The sequence below is a fragment of the Scyliorhinus canicula genome, chromosome 4, assembly GCF_902713615.1.
Source record: "Scyliorhinus canicula chromosome 4, sScyCan1.1, whole genome shotgun sequence".
Taxonomy (NCBI): Eukaryota; Metazoa; Chordata; class Chondrichthyes; order Carcharhiniformes; family Scyliorhinidae; genus Scyliorhinus; species Scyliorhinus canicula.
This window is the reverse complement of record NC_052149.1, coordinates 35425654-35446622: the sequence shown is the minus strand read 5'-3', so window position 1 is coordinate 35446622 and position 20969 is coordinate 35425654. Positions and strand designations below refer to the sequence as shown.

At 44.3% G+C, this 20969-nt stretch overlaps 1 protein-coding gene across 2 annotated transcripts in view; it reads right to left on the bottom strand.

Annotated features, from left to right (window-relative positions):
* Window positions 1-545: 545 nt before the first annotated feature.
* The window catches only part of LOC119964476 (MOB kinase activator 3C-like), a 43299-nt gene continuing 22875 nt past the window's right edge, over window positions 546-20969 (bottom strand). For both annotated transcript variants that reach the window (XM_038794020.1, XM_038794019.1), the window contains 2 exons: window positions 10843-11045; window positions 546-6178 (listed from right to left, as the gene is read on the bottom strand). In XM_038794020.1, the coding sequence (XP_038649948.1) occupies window positions 6149-6178; window positions 10843-11045 (233 nt within the window). In that variant the 3' untranslated portion in view covers window positions 546-6148. The remainder of the gene's footprint in view (window positions 6179-10842; window positions 11046-20969) is intronic.

Here is a 20969-nt window from a genome sequence, read left to right as displayed (position 1 = left end):
CTCTCCCCCCCCCTCCCCTCCTCCCCCCCTCCTCCCCCTCCCCCTCCCCCTCAGTACCTACTGCACTGTCTGATTCTATCAGCTGAAAAGCCCATATTTTCCCAATTTTCCCTCAGAACTTCTTGACCCCAACATTAGCGATCAGCTTTGTAGTTCTTCTTTGAACTCTCTTCATTTCTCAGCAAGCAGAACTGGACACAACAATCAAGATGTGCGAGTCGAGCAACAATACAGTTTAGTCATGTCTTCTTTGGACTTAATAGACTGCAGTTTTAGGTGAACATTTTACTGGAGGACTGGATAGCCACTCTGTAATGAATTGGACATTAAGTGTAAGTGCTGCAATTCTGGAGGTTTTAACCCTCTCCACCTACAACAGCCCACAATGATACTTGTAAGCACATATGATTTGAGAATAGTACCTATTCTATAATCCCTCCTCAGAGGGTCATGCCTAATATTACTCCACGTGCAGTAAACTTCGACAGAACATAGTTTTAAGCAATTCTCTTCAAAATGGTAGAGAAAACCAATGATTTACAAAGTACAGTTACCAACAACTTTATTTTCAAACAAACAGAATAACAAAGCTCAAAAGCAATATTAAAAGTACAATGCACAAGTAAGAGAAACATAATGAGAATGTCTTAATTCTTCTTATTTCGGTGAATTTTAATTAAGTCCATACATCTTTATCCATTACAAAATCTAAGGACGGGATTCTCCGATTTGAAGACTAAGTGCTGACGCGGCGTGGAGACAGTGGCATTTAACGCCCCCAAAAAACGGGGCATAAGCTGCACCGAACCTCCGTCTGGTGCGGGGCTAGCAGACATGCAGCGTAAAGCCCCTGGCTTTACCTGCAGATACGGCCGGAGAATTGTCAGATCCGTGGTCGCACATGCGCACGCCGTTTGAGAGGGCGGAGCATTGCAAAAACAGCGCCTCCCCCGATTTCGGAGCAAACGGGGATTTTCCGACTCCAATCACCGAATACTGTTTTGGCGTCGCTGACCGTAAAATCCCGCCATAAGTCTTTCACAACATGCTGCAAATTCTATCCATTCTCCAATCCAGCAGAAGTCATTCACAATCACTACGGGTCATTCATTTTTTATATCAAAAGCAATATTTCTGGAGAATAGCATCTTTTGCATTTCCAATAAAAAAAATATCCTTGTGAATAATAGATTTATAAAAGGTGAATATTCTGCATAAAATAAAATTAAACAGATACAGTTTCACCTGATTTTAACTTACAGGAGTTTGACAGAGAAATGGAAAGTTTGTATGCATGCATTGAAAGTTCAAGATTTTGCAATGGATCATGTCAGTTTTTTTAAATCAAAAGAAAAAAATCTATTTTTTACATTTTCATCTGTGAGATGTGGGCATCGCTGGCTAAGCCAGCACGTTTGCTCATCCCTAATTGCCCTTTGAAACATTTAACATGAAATTAGCTTTTGAAACTAAGAGAGTGGAATTTCACGAATAGTTCAGCAAATTCATATACAAAATATCAGTCATTCTCACCAGAATCATTTACACCAGCGAAGTTCCCAACTTGATTTCCCAAATCTGTGCACGGATGTAGTCATTCAGTAAGGACAGTATCTGCCTTGGCCATGAATTCCCCATTCTTGAACAATCTACTTCCACTCAATGTCATGGCTTTCATTTAAATATTGACTACATGATTCCACCAAGGAATCAAGAACTTGGGAGGAGGGAGAAAACTGGTGAGTGAAAACATCTTTAAAAGTGGTCTATGTAAGGCAGCATAGTGGTGCAGTGGTTAGCACTGCTCCCTCACGGTGCCGAGGGCCCGCGTTCGATCCCGGCTCTGGGTTACTGTCCGTGTGGAGTTTGCACATTCTCTCTGTGCCTGCATGGGTTTCACCCCCACCACCCAAAGATGTGCAGGGTAGATGGATTGGCCATGCTAAATTGCCCCTTAATTGGAAAAAACTGTGTACTCTAAATTTATTTTAAAAAAGTGATCTATGAAAGCTCATCACAACAACATTGAAATTAAAGACAGTTAAAACTTTCAATCACTAATAATTTTAAAAAGTCAGAAATTATTACTAAGCATTTACTCATATAAAATTATAAAACTTGAATAAGAAATAAAGCATGCATTTTTTAAAAATGCTAATCTTTGAATATCTGCTTGAAGTCCCAAGATAAATGGACATTTTAAAAAAAACTGGGACTAATTTAATTGAGGCTCAGTCATCAGATAAGACATGTATTGAGTAATGTAGTATGATCACCAATTGGAGCCTGTCAAAGACTGGTGTACACATCGCAGTTCTCTTGAACTGAACTCAAAAGTATAAATAAGTAACAAGGTTAAACCTTATTAACCAATCTAACTGGTTCTTCACCAATGTGCCCCATAACACTTATTGGGTGTGATTGGTGCACGTTGAGGATCTTTCTTAGCTACCTTTTGAAATGTAAGTATTTCACTAACGTGGTGTGGAATTCTCACCAAATTATTTTTTACCGGATGGTCTGAGACAATCTACTGCTGTCCACATCTCGCCTATAATCTCACATTGTCATATCTGTGAAAGTCTATGGTGGTCCTACATCACACTCTTCAGTCATGACTGGACCCACAGAAGATGATTAAATCACTTACAGCTTGACTTACGTAAACATTGAGGTGTCTTATCATTTTGCCAAATCTGGTCTCATCAATAATTCTGTATAGAGGACTGGAAAAGTATTATCTTTTCAGCATGGCTCAGTTGTATCACTTTCATCTTTAAGCCAAAGATTGTTGGTTCAAACTACACCACAGGACTTGACCACATAACCTTGACTGAGATTTCTGTGAGGTACTGATGGAGTGCTTCCTTGTTGGAGGTGTTGTCTCTGAACTGAGACAGTAAACCAGGGCTCCATCTGGCTGTTCAGATAGGCATAAAAAATGACAGAGGCCTCCCATTACTCTGGGCAATATGTATTCCTCAACCAAAAACAAAAAAGAAAGCAAGGCAAGGAACCAGCAACGTCACTCTTCATTTTTTTGTGATGATACATCATTTGTAATGATGCAGAAAACATAGTTTGCCAAAGTGCTTTTGAGTCAGAGAAGTCTCACTTTATATCAAAAATATATTAGAAGTTATTTGATGTCTGACTAACAGAATATAAGGGGAGACATTCCTGGAAATGCTCCTCGGATAAACTGGATCATTTGATGCAGTATCTAAAAAATTGAACAAGTTGGGGGACACACTTGCAAAGTAATCTGGATGACTTTCCTCCCAATCAGGTTGATGTTAGAATTCACAACAATCTGACTGCATGGATCTCATTTTCAGTGAAAAAATAGTTACATGTACCTGGCAGTACATTGAACATTGTTGGGATAAGAGGGTTGTCCTTTGATGAGGCTGAGAAAATTGGACCTACCTCAGGATTACAGAAGAATGAGCGGTGATCTCATTGAAACAAACACAATTCCAAAGGTGCTTGTCGGGGTAGACACAAACTCGTTTCAGCTGGCTTGGGCCACCTGCGCACAATCTCAGGATAAGGGGTCAATCATTAAGAACCGAGATGAAGAGAAATTTCTGAACTTAAAGGGTTGTGAATCTTTGGAATTGTCCAACTCGCAAGGTTGTGGATGCTCCATTGGGAGTTTATTAAAGGCGAGATAGCCAGCTTTTGTTCTCTTGAGGAATCAAGGGATGTGGGGCGTAGGCAGGAAAGTAAAGTTGAAGGCAGAAGATCAGCTTTGATCATACTGACTGTTATAGTAAGCTGAAGAGTCATATGGTCCAATCCTTTTCCTATTTTATCCATTCAATCTATTGTATAGAAAAACATTTTAATGTATTTGGCATTTTGGTTAAATGGCATTCTAAAAGAACTGCAATTCTTTAGATGTTTCACTCGAAGTGATCATAAAATATTCCAAGATAAAATAATGAACAGTAGTATTGGCATTTTATTTCATTTCTCTTTCTTTAAAATATTGGAATTTATTGCTTGATATTTATCTAAAAGCATGATTCTGACACAATCAGTGCCAGGTTTTCACACGGTCCTGTTGCTACTTTGAATCCAGGCTCCAGGGCGGTCTGAAGCCCAATTTTGTATTATTATTCATTAATGGGATGTAGGTGTAACTGGCCAGGCCAGCATTTATTGCCCATCTCTAATTGCCCTTGAGAAGGTGATGGTGAGCTGCCTTCTCGAACAGCTGCAGTCTGCGATGTGTAGGTACACCACAGTGCTGTTAGGGAGGGAATTCCAGGAATTTGACTCAGCAACAATGAAGGGATGGTGATATATTTCCAAGTTAGGGTTGTGTGTGGCTTGGAGGAGAACCTCTAGATGGTGGTGCTCCCGTGTATTTGCTGCCATTGACCTTCTAGATGGTAGTGGTCATGGGTTTGGAAGGTGTCACCTAAAGAGGCTTAGTGAGTTCTTGCAAAGCATCTCATCGATGGTACACACGGCTACTACTGTGAGTCTGTGGTGGGGGGGCTGGATTTGCAGATAGGGTCCCAGTCCAGCGGGCTGCTTTGTCATGTATGACGTTGAGCTTCTCAAGTGTCGTTGGAGCTGCATTAATCTAAGCAAATGGAAAATATGCCATTACAGTACTACCTTGTGCTTTGTAGATGGTGGACAGGCTTTGGGGAGTCAGGAGACGAGTTCCTCCCTGCAGGGTTCCTAACTTCTGACCACAGTATTTATATGGCTAGTTCAGTTCAGTTTCCGGTCAATAGTAACACCCCCAGGATGTTGATAGTGGGGGATTTCAGCGATGGTAATGCCACTGAATTTCAAGAGGCGATGGTTAGATTCTCTCTTGTTAGAGATAGTCATTATCTGGAGCTTGTGTAACGTGAATGCCACTTGCCACTTGTCAGTACATTTAAAACAAGGGTTTAAAAAATGACTTTTATCCAATTCAAAAGTTGGGTAGATATTTTAAGTTTCATACTAAGTGCTTTCATGCAGTTATTTGCTAGATTTAGAAAATGCAAAATCTGGCATTTCACTCATTTGGTGGTGCGTGACTAAATTGCCTCAATTTTAAATCCTGTAATAGTACAATACCTACTGGATGAAAGCAAACATTTCGCTCATGTTAAATCGTATTATTTCAGTGTCTATCTCGTCAGGTCTTGATTTATCAGAGGTTGAGTGATTTTTCTTCATGACCCAGCAACGTATGTCTTGTGTATCTCTTGTGTCTTTACTATGTTATTTTACTTGTAAAACAAGGAAGGCCACATTAAGACCACTGTACCACCAGTGATGGTATTACATTACCCTGTTCACTGTTTGGGAGACATAAAAATAATCAGATGTTTTGAGTCATCATATTAACAGTGTAAACACCAATCTATCCAGTCATGATATAATGCTGCTGGTATTTGATGCCAAGGCTCATATGATATATGTATGATACCTGGTGGTCCAGTCCAATCCTATTGCTATATGCCTAGTCCAGTGCTGGGACAGAATATACCCAATATGCCTGACATCTTTTGGTTTGCAGTTAATGTGGTTTTCTGCTTCATGGTACCCTGGTTCTGGAGCAGTATATTCTTGCTGTGTAATAGATGAGTGGACCATGGAGTACTGTGACGAAATGTAGATTCACTGCCAATAAGACAGGCCAGGAAGACTATGGAGAATGAATAATGGTGGCCAATTAGGCTACAAATATGTGGTCACAGTTTTCTCTGATTGAGCAAAAAAGAGAGTTATTTTGTGAACCAATCAGTCATGATGAAGAGACATCAGTTCCCTTGATTTGGAGCAAGTGTATTTTGTTGGATGAATCCAAATACAATTGCGCAGAAGTTGCTCAGCTGCCTTCAGTTGACTGGATTGAATCCGCTTTGAGAATAAAAAGGGAGGAGATAGGGGATGACCTCCCTCCACGTTGATCGTAGAGTTTATTCCATCACCATCAATGTGATTCCATGAAGAGATTTATGAATTCTTGATTTAAGCTTCGAAATGATTTCTCTTGGTGAACTTTTGGCGGAACATGGGAGTGTAGATTTTCATTTTCTGGTAACCTTCTTTGCACGAGGGAGTACATGGCTCAGTTGTTGGGTTTACTGGCACCGGGGAGAGTTGTGCTTTGGCACCTCTCAAACTGGAATTAGTGGCAAATTTTCTCTGTCATCACTTTCTGTTGGGGAGAAAGGGAGAAAAAGAAAAATGAAGTTATCTTTTCTTATTAACTGGGGCATTTTACAGTTCAGGGGTGTTTTCAAGCACATTCAATTTCTGGGACAACCAAGCTGTTGGAAAATTCTGCATCAGAGTGGATGCTATGAATGTCACAGCACAACCAACAACAGCTTGCATTTGTGTAGCGCTTTTAATGTACCAAAACATCCCAAGGCATTTAATAGATTTAGCAACAGCAATATGATTATACCACTACCACTCAAAAACTTAGATTAAAAGGAATTCACTGAAACCTCCAACAACCTCCATTTTGGGGTGACGCCCAGATGTTTGTGTTATTTGGGAGTCCTGATCCTGCAATATGTGGGAGACAGTCATCCGGTGTGATGGCTCGGAGCGTGATGCTGCCGGCAAACTGGCAGACCGGTTGGTGAAATAAATATGTACACCCGGCAGCTTCCTAATATGCCCCACCGTGGGGACCAAAAATTATGCCCAAGAGGGTTTTAAAGATTTGTTCATGTGGTAGACTAGTTACATTGTGGCTGTCCAACACAATCATATAAACTGCTGCAAAATATTCTTCTTCAGTTTGACAGGCTCACAGAAGAATTTAAAAGGTGCAATTTTTTTTAAAAATTACCGGTGTGATTAATAAGTCAACTGCAGCATAGGCTAAACCAGAGACTGAAGTGCATAGTCAACACAGGTAATGGATTTATTATTTAAATTGTCACGTTTCCCTTTTATGATATTGTTTTCTGCCATTTGGTGCTTTATCCACCACTGTTTGATGATTGTCCCCTTAAAGAGGGATTCATTGATTGAAGCCCCATGCCACTTACTTCTCATTATCCACAATCAATGTAACCTTTTATACATTAATTACTTGGTTTGGGATTTTGTGGCCACTTCTGATCTCATTAACAATCACTGGATGGTTCAGATTACGCCATTTAATAGATCATTGACACCGATGAGTAATTTCCAGGTATGGACATGAATTCCTTTATGTTTATGCTTTAGTATGATGTTCGCTTTTCATTTTCAATAAATGCCTTCCTGCTAAAGAATGCTTGTTTTTCCTCAGCAAGAAACAAATGAAAGTTTGGAATTGCCTGGTTTCAAAATGTACCTTTTCGCAAGCAATTATTACCTGTTTTAAAAATACCAGACCCATGTATTACTATTTAAAACTTTGAAAATATACTTTCAGAGATGACCATTCTCAAGCAGCATATTCAAATATATTGGGTGCAATTCTACACCTCGCGATGCCTCGAGCGGAACCGGTCTTGGGCGGGGAATCGAGTGCCCTGTCCAGAGCCTCAGCCATCAACTGCATGGTGTATCCCAAGCCTTGGACATCTTGACCCATGGCTGTGACTTTTTAACCCAAGGCTTCCACTGCAGACGCCACCCATTCAGTGTTGGCCTGGGTCCCACACACTGCCGGCACTGTCTCCTGAGCCTGAATGTTGTTGCACTCCTCCAGCTGCATCTGCAGGTGCTGCAAAGTTGCTGACACCGCCTCCTGTACATCGTGGCTCTGCATCTGCATCAGTGAGGGGATCATTCTTTCCAGAGGCGCAATACCAGTCTGAACTACAGTTAATTCCTGGGATCGGCCAGCCCTCTGACTGCTCGCTCCCTCCGGAGTTCCTAACCCCACCTGATGTGCTGCAGCATGTGTGACGTGCGCACCAGAAGGTGACCCAGGAGCCTCTTCACTAAAATGCCCCACCAAGGTGATAGTATCTGCGATGATGGAAGGTGCAGGTGAATGCAGTGCCGAGAAGTCAGCGTCAACCCCAGACTGGTTCTCTGGGGTGTGCTGGATTGTGGCTGGGGGCAAGGGGGCAAGGTACCCCAGAGGGGCCGGTTTGGTAATCCTGCAAGACAAAAGACATGACACATGGTGAGATCTTGGGCAGGAGTGGTCTGGGGGAGAGGGGTGACTCACTTGCTGTAGGGACATCATTTTGCATTAGGGGCTCACTTGAAATGAAATGAAAATCGCGTATTTTCACAAGTAGGCTTCAATGAAGTTACTGTGAAAAGACCCTAGTCGCCACATTACGACGCCTGTTCAGGGAGGCTGGTACGGGAATTGAACCCACGCTGCTGGCATTGTTCTGCATTACAAGCCAGCTGTTTAACCCACTGTGCTACAGAAGGACTTGGACAGGCTTGGAGAGTGGACAAAGAAGTGACAAATGGAATACAATGTGGAAAAGTGTGAGGTTATGTATTTTGGTAGGAAGAATGGGGGCATGGACTATTTTCTAAATGGGAAAAGGCTATGGAAATCAGAAGCACAAAGGGAATTAGGAGTCCTTGGTGCTCAACCAGTCCTTTGCAGACACAGAGAGAACGTGCAGACTTCGCAGACAGTGAACCAAGCCGAGAATTGAACCTGGGATCTTGGAGCTGTGAAGCAACAGTGCAAACCACTGTACTACCATGACAGGTTGGGGCCATCCTTGCCCAGTGCAGAAAGATGGACCGGAGCGCCCCATTGTGTTCGCATCCAGGACACTTGCCATCGCGGAGAAGAATTACACGCAAATCGAGAAGGGATGGTTTAACCGTCGTCTTTGGATTAAAAGAATTTCCCCAGTATGTCTACGGTTACGAGTTTACGGTTTTCACAAACCATAAGGCTTTATTAGACCAGTTGTGGAGAATTGGGCGATTCTCCCACACTCGGATCCAACGTTGGGCCCTGTTACTTGCCACGTATGAGCTTGAACACCATTCGGAAGCAAAGACTCCCCACTCGGATGCACGTATATCGTGAAACGTTGTGGTCCCAGCAGACACCGGAGGTACACCACTAGTCACCAGCTACCATCCCGAAAAAGACCCCTTTATCCCCACTCTCTGCCGTCTGCCAGTCAGACAATCCTCTATCCATGCCAGGATCTTGCATACAGCTGGGGGACTGGAGAAGCCAGCCCGAGATTAACTTCAGTACTGTTGTTAAAGATATTCCTTCTGTAATGTACCATTCCTTGTTGATGATAGTTTATGTGCAGAGTGGAAGGCAACCACTTTGATCATGCACTATTTAATTATTCATGTAGGGTTCCCCTGTGTACTGTTGTTAGTCCATTTGTTTTAAATTGGTGAACAAGAGTGTTAAAATAGTGCACCAGGGAATGGGTTGAACAATTTGTCCCATGGTGACAGTGCAGAGTGTCTAAATTCTGATGGGGTTATTGGAACCTTCTTTACACTGAATCCCAGCTAATTCAACAGTACAATTAGCTCGAATGCGCCATTCGATTTGCACAGCTGCCCCCACAACTATATTTTTATTCTTTGTGTGAAAACGTATCAGGCAAGATTTTTCAGATGGTGGGGCTCCCCACACAGCCACCTGAGGAGTCGGCGAGGACATTATCTTGTCAATCAAGGCAGTCCCACAGCTATTTAATGTTCCATAGTGGGTTAATTGGTTGGAGGCAAGACATTCTCCCCGCACTTTGTGCCAGGTTCCCCCAGACCAAGTAGATGCACGGTCTCACAGCAGGGAAAGAAGGGGAAGCCCAGGGTAAGGGTGAGTGGTAGTCATGATAACAGGCCTAGTGGGAAAGAGGGTGTGGGCGAGGGAGCAAGGTGGTGGAGTCCTAGGTGTGGGGGATGGGGGACGCCCGATGTCGAAATGGAGGCCCCTTGATGGAGGCTGCCCTCACACCTCCCTGCCAAATTGTGGACAGGAAGGCCAGTCAAAGGTATTTTACAGCCACCCAAACCCCCCACCTGCAAGGGACTGTAAGATTGGCCCCATAGATTTCTGTATGCCGATGCTAGAATGTGTTCCACAACAGGAAGTTACAAAATATACTGGTCAAATGGGTAGGACATGGGTGCAAGTTTCTGGAGATTGATTGTGCTGTTCTACCGTCGGAACATTCCTTGGGTTCACTTTACTTTATCCTTGGGTTGATTTACAGTTGCGGAAATCTGGTGAGTTTACTGTTGCCATGTTTGCACTGGCTTGTAATTGGTAAGCAACATTGCTGAACCAGCATCTGGATTTATATAAAGCCTCTGATTCACTTGAAGTATGTCTGTCTGAAGTTTTCCAGTCTTCCCTCCCTTTAAATTTTTTTTATATTTTGGCCTGTGATATGAGGATGTGCTCTTTAAAAAGATTTCCCTGCTGTATCGTTCCCCCACATTCAGATTTCCCCCATCGCTGATGTGACTTCAGGTCGGCAGGGGTTACAGCGGTTCTGGAGAAACAGGAACCAGGCAAAGAGAACCCGTCGTGGGCACACAGGTAATAATAGCCCCCAGAGGGCGAGGGACATGGCCAGGCAGTACCCTGGCACTGCCAAGGGCTGAGCAGGGGGGGGGGGGGTACACGGTGTGTGTGTAGGTCTGTGCGTAACTTACCTTGTTCTTTGTTTAACCTCAGAGAATTGATTGGATGGGGGAAAGTTGCAGCCAATCCTGATGTCTTATTTTGCTATGGTAGCTCATTGCTGTGGATTACGCTATCTTCTAACTGACAAATAGCCACCTGTGACTGCAACTGAGAATGGCATCCATGATTCACTATTGGCTAAAATACAAGGCAATACAATACATTGAAGCCAACAGAAACATGAGTTCACAGACAGAAACACAACCATGCATGTAAACAAACATTACCAGTGGCTCCAGTTCCCGTTCGTCAGTCAAGTTAAATTCTGTCACAAAGTAGTAAAAATGCTTGTAGCAGGTGTTGACATGGGCTTCAGCTCCCATGGTGGTAATCCGATCAAAATGATGGATGTAAACATGAACGAAGACTCGGAAAAGTCTAGTGAGAATCTTCTTACAGAGTTGCATAAAATTCTTAGGGAACGGGACACCTGTAGAAAAGAAGACAGCAAAGTTAAAAAAAAAGGTTTTGTTGGAAAAAAACCTTCATGGACAATTTATTTAATGACATCATATGAAGTTGATTGTGGAACAGCATACAGACAAATGTCAGTAAACATTGCTAAAAAAGGAGACCTTTCTTGTTGAAGCTTTTCATCTTGCACTCATCAAGATAATTTGCAAGAATGGAATCATAGAATTTATAGTGCAGAAAGAGGTCATTCAGCCCATCAAGTCTGCACCAACCCTCCAAAAGAACACCCTAACTAGGCCCAATACCCTGCCCTCTCCCAGGAAACCCACCTAATCTTTAGACACTAAAGGGCAATTTAGCATGGCCAATCCACCTAACCTGTACATCTTTGGACTGTGGGAGGAAACACAAGCATCCAGAGAAAGCCCACACAGACACGGGGAGAATGTGCAAACTCCACACAGTCACCAGAGATCAGAATTGAACCCAGGTCCCTTGCGCTGTGAGGCAGCAGTGCTAACCACTGTGCTACCGTGCTGCCAATGTCAAATTAAACAGATTTATACTTTATGAGAAGAGCATGTTGATTGGTTGGAAAGTAGACTCTGATTGGTAGAGACATTGCCATGGAGAATGCGCCTGTTGATGGTGACTGACAGCTAACTGCCAAGCATGCTTTGAAATTTAAACCAGGCAGCTTGACCTCGATTGGTCAAGGCATTGCCCTGAGAAATTAACCAGCAAATAGCTGTCATTTATTCTGTTTACCTGAAAAGGTGTCACTGTAATGTACATGTTCTGTACTACCAAACATAATTCAGTAAAGGTAGGAAGCTGAGGCACCATTCATATCAGTCAAATGTGCTACTTGCTGCTCACTAGTCTCCAACCACCAAAGTGACAAGATAGTTTGTTGTGATCACTAAAATACGAAGGGTGATTTCAGTTCATTTCCAAAGCTTACTGTTTATCTGGAGGGGGAATGGGCCAATTGCATTTGCTACATGTACACTGCAGGCAATGCTTATTATTTCAAATTATTTCTGGTGAGTAAGCTTTTGAAAGCTCATTGCCCTGGAGTTATCTGAAATAGTAGCTTACAAGGTAATTGAAAATCAGTTGCTTGAAGCAGCTGCATTGAAATACTGGAGCAGCAAACTCCAATGAAAGGACAGTCTGACTATCTTCTTTAACACACAATGGATATAGTTTGCTGCAAAGTTAACACAGGTTTTGTGTATGCCTCATGATGAAAAAGTCTTCAATCTTCCTGATATCGACAGCACTCTGTCCTCAAATTAAAGTAGAACATAACAAAAATTGATTGGCCTCACCAAATTACAATCAGAATATATACTAGAGACTACGGGGTAATTAGATGATACATTGTAGTCTTGGGTAGACAACAGTTCACAAAGGCAGCTCACCGCTACCTTCTCAAGGGAGGTTAATGATGGGGAAGACATTCTGGCTTTGCTAGCAATACCCACACCCCCTGAATAAATTACCAAAGAAAATAACAATGGAGCACTGGGCAATCACAAAATGTTCAATGCACCATTCTTCCCAGGACTGTAACACTTCTTCAGAAGTCAGAACAAATTCAAGTAACAGTAATATTTAAATTTAACGTGACACTCTATATTAGGCACACTTTGGCACATCAGCAGACCGTGAATATGAAGTGAATTAGAAATTTCCGCTAAATATGCTAATGTGATCATTTTGGCCCAATGGAATGCGGTTTCATTACTACACGGCCAATATCATTCTCTACCAACTTCAATAGGAGGGTACAATCAGGCTGGGTATAAACCAACATTGCACCCAATCTTCGGAAGAAAGGTTCCAAAGAAGAGTCCTCTTGGGACTCGAATTATTCCTCTCTCTCCACAGATACTGCCAGACTAGCTGAGTTTGTCCAGCACTATTTCTATTTCACATCTCCAACATCCGCAGTATTTTGCTTTTATCATTACCTTCCATCATCTTGTATAGCTTAATTTTTTGTTAAAAGGGGAGTAAATAAGGGGCTTAAGGGTAATCCTGGCAGGAGAGCCTGCCAGAGCATGATATGCTCCTCCTGTACTGTGGCAATCGTGGAAGCTTTAATTATAGCTGGTGACCACGTGTGCAGGAGGTGTCTCCAACAGCAGCTACTGGCTAACCGCATTTTGGTGCTGGAGCTGACGGCAAATTCACTGTGGAGCATCTGTGATGTTGTGCAAGTCACGGATAGCACGTGCAGTGAGGTGATCACACCGAGCTGAAGATTGAACAGGCAAAACGGACATGGGTGATCACCAGGAAGAGTTGAGGAAGACAGGTAGTGCAGGGGTCCACTGTGGCCACTCCCCTTTCTAACAGATATAACATTTTGGATACTGTTGGGGGAGATGGCTGTGTAGGGGCAAGCAGTGGCAGCCAACTTCATGGCACCATGGGTGGGTCTGATGCACAAGAGAGGAGAAAGAATGCCAAGGCCAGTGGTAGGTGATTCAATTGCGAGGGGAACAAACGGGCATTTCTGTGGCCACAAAAGATACTCCAGGATGGTATGTTGCCTCCCTGGTGCCAAGGACGTCACTGAACAAATGCAGAGCATACTGAAGTGGAAAGGCAAACAGACAGATATTGTGGTACACATTGGTACCAACGATATAGGCAGGAAAAGGGTTTAGGTCCTGAAAGCAGAATTTAGTAATCACTGAACTACTTCTGGTGCCATGTGCTAGTGAGTACAGAAATAGGAGGTTAGTCCGGATGAATGCATGACTGGAGAAATGGTGCAGGATGGAGGGCTTTAGATTTCTGGGACATTGGAACCATTTGTGGGGATAGTGGGACCTGAACAAGGTGGATGGTTTGCATCTGAACTGACATGGGACCAGTGTCCTTACAGGGAGGCTTCCTAGTGCTGGTGGAGAGGGTTTAAACTGAATTGGCCAGGGCCTGTGATCCTGAGAGAAGGTTCAGCAGGGATAGATGCACAACCAAAATTAGAAGAGACACCGAGTCAGGTAGGCATAAATGTCTCGACCTGCTAAGTCATAAGGGAAGATTGGATGGTATTTTTTTCAATGCAAGGCGCCGGACGGACAAGGCTGATGAATTGAAGGCACAAATTAAAACATGGGGGTATGAATCATCATAGAACTTAGTGCAGAAGGAGGCCATTTGGTTCATTGAGTCTGCACCAGCCCTTGGAAAGAGCACCCCACTTAAGTCCACAACTCCAGCCTAGCCTCGTAACCCAGTAACCCCACCTTACCTTTTTGGACACTAAGGGCAATTTAGCATGGCCAATGCACCTAACCTGCACATCTTTGGACTGTGGGAGGAAACCGGAGAACCCGGAGGAAACCCACGTAGACACGGGGAGAACGTGCAGACAGTGACCCAAGTCGGGAGTCGAACCGGACCCCGGAGCTGTGAAGCAACAAGCTAACCACTGTGCTATCGTGCCGCCCGTGTCATGCACTCGGGCAGCCTGGTAGCACAAGAGGATAGCACTGTGGCTTCACAGGGCCAGGGTCCCAGGTTCGATTCCCCGCTGGGTCACTGTGCGTGGGTTTCCTCCGGGTGCTCCGGTTTCCTCCCTCAGTCCAAAGACATGCAGGTTAGTGGATTGGCCATGATAAATTGCCCTTAGTGACCAAAAAAAGGTTAGGAGGGGTTAGTGGGTTACGGGGATAGGGTGGAAGTGCGGGCTTAAGTGGGTCGGTGCAGACTCGATGGGCCGAATGGCCTCCTTCTGCACTGTGTTCTATGTTCCATGGTTGGAGGTGCAGGGGCAGAATTGGCAGCTCACTATTCTCGGATGCACAGGAACCTTCAGGCAAGCTAGGGAAGAAGGAGGGGGGTGTCTCAGTTTTGATCAGGGAGTCAATTACAGCAATAAGGAGGGATGGCATCTTAGAAAACTCTTCAACTGAAGCCATATGGGTAGAACTTAAAAACCAAAAAGGAGCGATCACATTGCTGGGTGTACCATAGGCTCCCTTACAGTCCGAGAGAAATAAATGAGTGATTTGTCGGCAAATTGAGATGTGTAAAAGTAATAAGATAGTGGGAGATTTCAACTGCCCCAATATTAACTGGGGTATCCATAATGTGAAATGTTTAGAGGGAGCGGAATTCTTAAAATGCATCCAGGAGAACCTTTAATGTCAGTACGTAGAAACGTAGAAAATAGGTGCAGGAGTAGGCCATTCGACTCTTCAAGCCTGCATCACCATTCAATATAATCATGGCTGATCATGCAAATTCAGTCACTCATTCCCGCTTTCTCTCCATATCCCTTGATCCCTTTAGCCGAAAGGGCCACGTCCAGCTCCCTCTTGAATATATCCAATGAACTGGACCCAACAGCTTTCCGTGGTAGAGAATTCCACAAGTTTACAACTCAGAAGTAACTCTGCTTCATCTTTGTCCTGAATCGCTTACCCCTTATTCTTAGGTTGTAACCCCTATTTCTGGACGTCCCCAACATCGGGAATATTCTTCCCGCATCTAGCCTGTCAGGATTTTATGGGCGGAATTCTCCGCTCCCCACGTGGCGTGGGAGAATCGTGGGAGGGCCTCCCAACATTTTTTACACCCCCTGGCGCCCCCAGCGATTCCCCCCCCCCCAGCTCGGAAAAATCGCCGCTCGCCATTTTTCACGGCGAACGGCGATTCTCCGAGCCCAATAGGCCGAGCGGCCGGCCCTTTACGCCCGTTTCACCACGGCGGCAACCACACCTGGTCGCTGCATTCGTGAAACGGGCACCAGATGCCCATTTGGGGCAATTAGGGGCCCAATTGGCACGGGAGCACCACGACTATGCTCAGGAGGGGACAGACCCGCGATCGGTACCCACCGATCATCGGGCCAGCGTCCAAAACGGACGCACTCTTTCCCCTCCGCCGTCCGGCAAGATCAAGCCTTGCCGGGCGGTTGAGGAGAAAGACGGCCACCACGCATGCGCGGGTGCGTGCCGTCTGCGCGATGAAGTCATCCGCGCATGCGCGGGTTGGAACCGGCAACCTGCGCATGCGCGGATAACTTCACATTCTCGGCGTGACGAGGTCGCTGCCGAGAAAGACGGAGGCCCACTCCTAGCCCCACGGGTGGGGGTGAATTAGGTGCGGGGAGCGGGCTCCGAGGCCGTCGTGAACCTCGGCCGAGTTCACGACGGCCTTCATGAATTCGGCCCCCTGCGGAGAATTCCACCCCATATGTTTCTATAAAAGATCCCCTCTCATTCTTCTAAACCCAGTGAGTCCAATCCCAGTCGATCCAGTTTTTCTTCAAATGTCAGTCCTGTCATCATAGGAATTAGTCTGCTGAACCTTTGCTGGACACCCTCAATAGAAAGAATGTCCTTCCTCAAACTAGGAGACCAAAACTGCAACACAAGGTGTGGCCTCTACACTCCGGCGCATTTTCGTGTACACAAGGAGAATTGTGTTGCATGCCAACCTTTAGCAACTGTTCCACCATGACACCCAGGTCTCATTGCACTTCCCCTTTTCCTAAACTGCCACCATCCAGGTAATAACCTGCCTTCCTGTTTTTGCCATCGAAGTGGATAATCTCACATTTACCCACATTACATTGCATTTGCCAAGTATTTGCCCACTCAGGCAGTCTGTCCAAGTCACCCTCTTTGCATCCTCCTTCCAGTACACACTGCCACCCAGCTAGTGTCGTCTGCAAATCTGGAAATATTGCATGTAATTCTCCCAGTGTCTGCGTGGGTTTCCTCCAGGTGCTCTGGTTTCCTCCCACAAGGCCTGAAAGATATGCTGGTTAGGTGAATTGGACATTATGAATTCTCCTTGTGTACACAAATGTGCGGCGAAGTGTGGCGACTAGGGGATTTTCACAGTAACTTCATTGCAGTGTTAATATAAGCCTACTCATGACAATAAGATTATTATTAATTCCTTTGTTCAAATCATTAACATATATGGTGAACAGCTAGGGTCTCAGCATGGAACCCCGCAGCACCCCACTAGTCACTGCCTGACACTGTGAAAGGGACCCATTTATTCCCATTCTCTGCTTCCCGTCTGCCAACCAGTTCTCTATCCATGTCAATACATTACTCCCAATATCCTGAGCTTTAAATTTGCTCGCTAATCTCATGTGGGAACTTGTCAAGTCCAGATACATAACATTCACTGGTTCACCCTTGTCCACTCTCCTGGTCACATCCTCAAAAAATTCCAGAAGATTTGTCAAGCATGATATCCCTTTAGTGAATCCATGGACCAATCCTTCCCCACTTTCCAAATGCTCAGTAATTTTATCCTTAATACTAAACTCTAGCATTTTCCCCACCACTGATGTCAGACTCTAAATAATAACTCTAAATAATGGTCTATAATTCCCAGTTTTCCCTCTCCCTCCTTTTTTAAAAAGTGGGGTTACAAGAGCTACCCTGCAACCGATTGGAACTCTTCCAGAGTCTATAGAATGCTGGAAACAGACCACCAATGTGTCTACTATTTCTAGGGCCACTTCCTCAAGTACTCTGGGGTGCAGAGCATCGGACCCTGGGGACTTATCTGGTTTTAATCCCATCAAATTTCCCCAATGCAATTTCCTGATTGAGAAGGATTTCCTTCAGTTCCTCTTCATGCTAGACCCTCTGTCCTCTAGTATTTCTGATGTTATTGGTGTTCTCCTTAGTGAAGACAAATCCAAAGTAATTGATCAACTGGTCTGCCATCTTTGTTGCCCATTATGAATTCATCTGATTCTAACTTTATGGGACCTACTTTTGTCTTCACCAGTCCTTCTCTCGTCACATATCTATAGACGCTTTTGCAGTCAGTTTTTAAGTTTTCTGCAAGCTTACTCTCATATTCTATTTTCCCTTTACGAATTAATCCCTTTTGCCCTCCTCTGCTGAATTTTAAATTTCTCCCAGTCCTCAGGCTTGCCGCTTTTTCTGGCCAATTTATAGCCATCCTCTTTGGCTTCAACATGATCACTGATTTTGCAGAAGGGCCTACAAGAGAGGAGGCAGCCCTGGACTTAATTTTCAATACTGAAGCTGGGCAAGTTGTTGAAATGTCAGTGGGGGAGTACACCCTTCAAACCTGCTGTCCCACAGCATAAATTAAAAGTAGACAACAATCCATGACTTTTCCCAAAGAGGAGGTGAAGGCGTAGACATATATAACTTGTGCTACTTACTAGGAGTGGTAAAGTGAGAAAGGAAGACCCAACTGCAACTTCATGGGCACAGGTCCCATAGAATTACCGTGAGGCAATGGTGTATGCCAGTGTGAAGGCAGGTTCATATCTTGAATAAAGATACAGATTTAGCACATTTCTTATTGCTATGAAAAATAACTTGGTGTCCTTTTGAGGTTGTGATGAGCAAGTCCATTACCGTTTTCTACAACTGAAAATAGAATTCCTCAGCTTCCCTTTGCTCACAAACATGTGCAAACTATTCCACTAACTTTCTCAGGCTTGCCACTGACCCAGTCAATATTCCAAGCTCAAGAGCCATTTTCTGACAAGTCCGCCAGGATGCCAACCAGAGGGAGGCGGAGGTTGGCTCTGGTTTTTAAATCAATTAAAATTACATCAGTCATTCAGCCCAACTAGTCCATGCCAACGTTTTTATTTCACTTGAGCCTCCTCCCATGCTTCCTCGTTGTATCAGCATTTTCTCTTCCTCAGATGTTTATATAGCTCTCCCTTAGCTGCATCTATACTACAAACCTCAACTACCTCCTGTGGTAGTAAGTGGTACATTCTCATCACACTCCGAGGAAGGAAATATCTTCTGAATTCCCTCTATTTCTTGCAGATGACTATCCTTATGGTCACTACTTTTGTCCTTCTTCACAAGAGAAAACTCTCTGCATTGAATTTTGGCCTGTTCGGGCACACCAAGGGAGAATTCCCGCCGGAGATCTCTGCATCCCATCAAAATATTGGTTGTCGGTGTTTGCCCTCTGCTTGGCTAAGGTTTAAACAATGGTAAATAAATTGTGCGTTTTCTCATCATTTGCACTTAATTATGGAGTGGGTGTATTAGACATCAAATGTCACTTCTGATAGAAAATTATAGAAGTGGTAGGAGTGAGCATTCAGAAGATCCTAAAAGAAAAAAAAATGCCCTTGCATTCCTATGGAGCTAGGTCATTGCCTTTGCTCTGACTTGACTCTTTCAAATTGCTTTATTTGGAATAGAGTCACAGAGCAAGATTTTCTGACAGTGGAATTTCCCACAGTCGTCAGGGAATGCATCCCTACCAATCACGGCAGCCTTGCAGCACTGTATGGACATCTGTCCCTCACACAGTAGGAAGCCCCTGCCACAGAGGGCTGCTGGCCAATCTCAACCCTGGAGCGCTGGATACTGCTGGGACAATAAGCAGGCTCCCAGTCAAAGTGCCAGGGTACATTGGTAGGTGCAGGGTCTTGCAGGAGGTAGGGGGTGAGAGGCTCAGGAGGGGAGCAGAAATGGATGGTAGCCATGGTGGCAAGGCCACGTGGGGGAGGAGAGTCAGAACCTGATTACCTGCCGGGCATCCCCACTGTCCCCAAACTCTTCCGGTCATACTCAGCCTCATCCTTCTCTATAAAATCGTGGACATGTTGGGGTTAGGTGGGAAGGCGCTGGGAAGACCACTTGGAAATTTTACAGGCACTCACTCACACCCTTGCACCCACCCATACGCCTGCTGGCAGGGTCTGTGAAATTCTGCCCACAGAATGCGGCCATTCAGTCCATGCCTGCTCTCTCTACTGCAATCCAGTCAGTCTCCCACTCCTGATCTATCCCCATAGCCCTGTAGTTGTATTTCCCTCAAGTTCCCATTCAATTTCCTTTTGAAATTATTGATCATCTCCACTTCCAGAACCTTCAATGGCAGCACAATTCAGATAAGTATCATTCACTGCATAAAAATATTTGTCCTCACATCTGCCTGTAACTCACGTGACAAGTCTTAAATCTGTATCCACCATCCTTGTACCATCAGCTAATGAGAATAGTTTTTCTTTGCCTACTTTTAATCTATTTCCCTCCATTTAATCTATGTACCCTTGCCTTTGTACCACCAGCAAATGCTATCATTATCTTGTATATTCTTTTGTCGGTCATATCGAAAACTATCATAATCTTGTATAATTCTATCAAATCTCCTCTTAACCTCCTTTGGTCCAACGAGAACAACCCAGATTATCCAATGTAACGTTATAGCTAGATTCTCATTTTTAAACCATTGTGCGTATCGCCATCCTTTCCAGGAGCCTTACATCCTCCTTAAAAGTGTGGTGATCAAAACTGGAAGTAACACCCTAGTTGTGGACTTTATAAAGATTCAGCATAACTTCACTCCTTTTTTACTCAAGATCCAATAGGGTTTGCTAACCACTCTCTCATTACATCCAGTCACCTTCAAAGACCAAAGAGGGGCAGTATGGTAGCAGAGTGGATATCACAGTTGCTTCACAGCTCCAGGGTCCCAGGTTCGATTCCCAGCTCACTATCTGTGCGGACTCTGCACTTTCTCCCAGTGTTTGCTTGGATTTCCTCCGGTGCTCCGGTTTCCCCACAGTCCAAAGATGTGCAGGTTAGATGGATTGGCCATGCTTAATTGGCCCAAATAAGGTTAGATAGGGTTACTGGGTTACGGGGATAGGATGGAGGTGTGGGCTTAGGTAGGGTGATCGTTCCATGGGCCGGTGCAGACTCTTTCTGCACTGTAAATTCTATGTCTATGCACATGAATACACAGGTCCCTCTAACACAGAACATTTTTAGAAATGTAGCACAAGTTTGTATTGCGTCTCTACCCATTCTGTTAAAATTTATGGCCTCATTTCTCGGTATTAAATTCCATCTGTCACTTGCCTCCAGCCCGTCTATGTCCTATTGTAGTCGACTATTAAAATACTCCATTTGCCACACCTCCAAATTTGGTA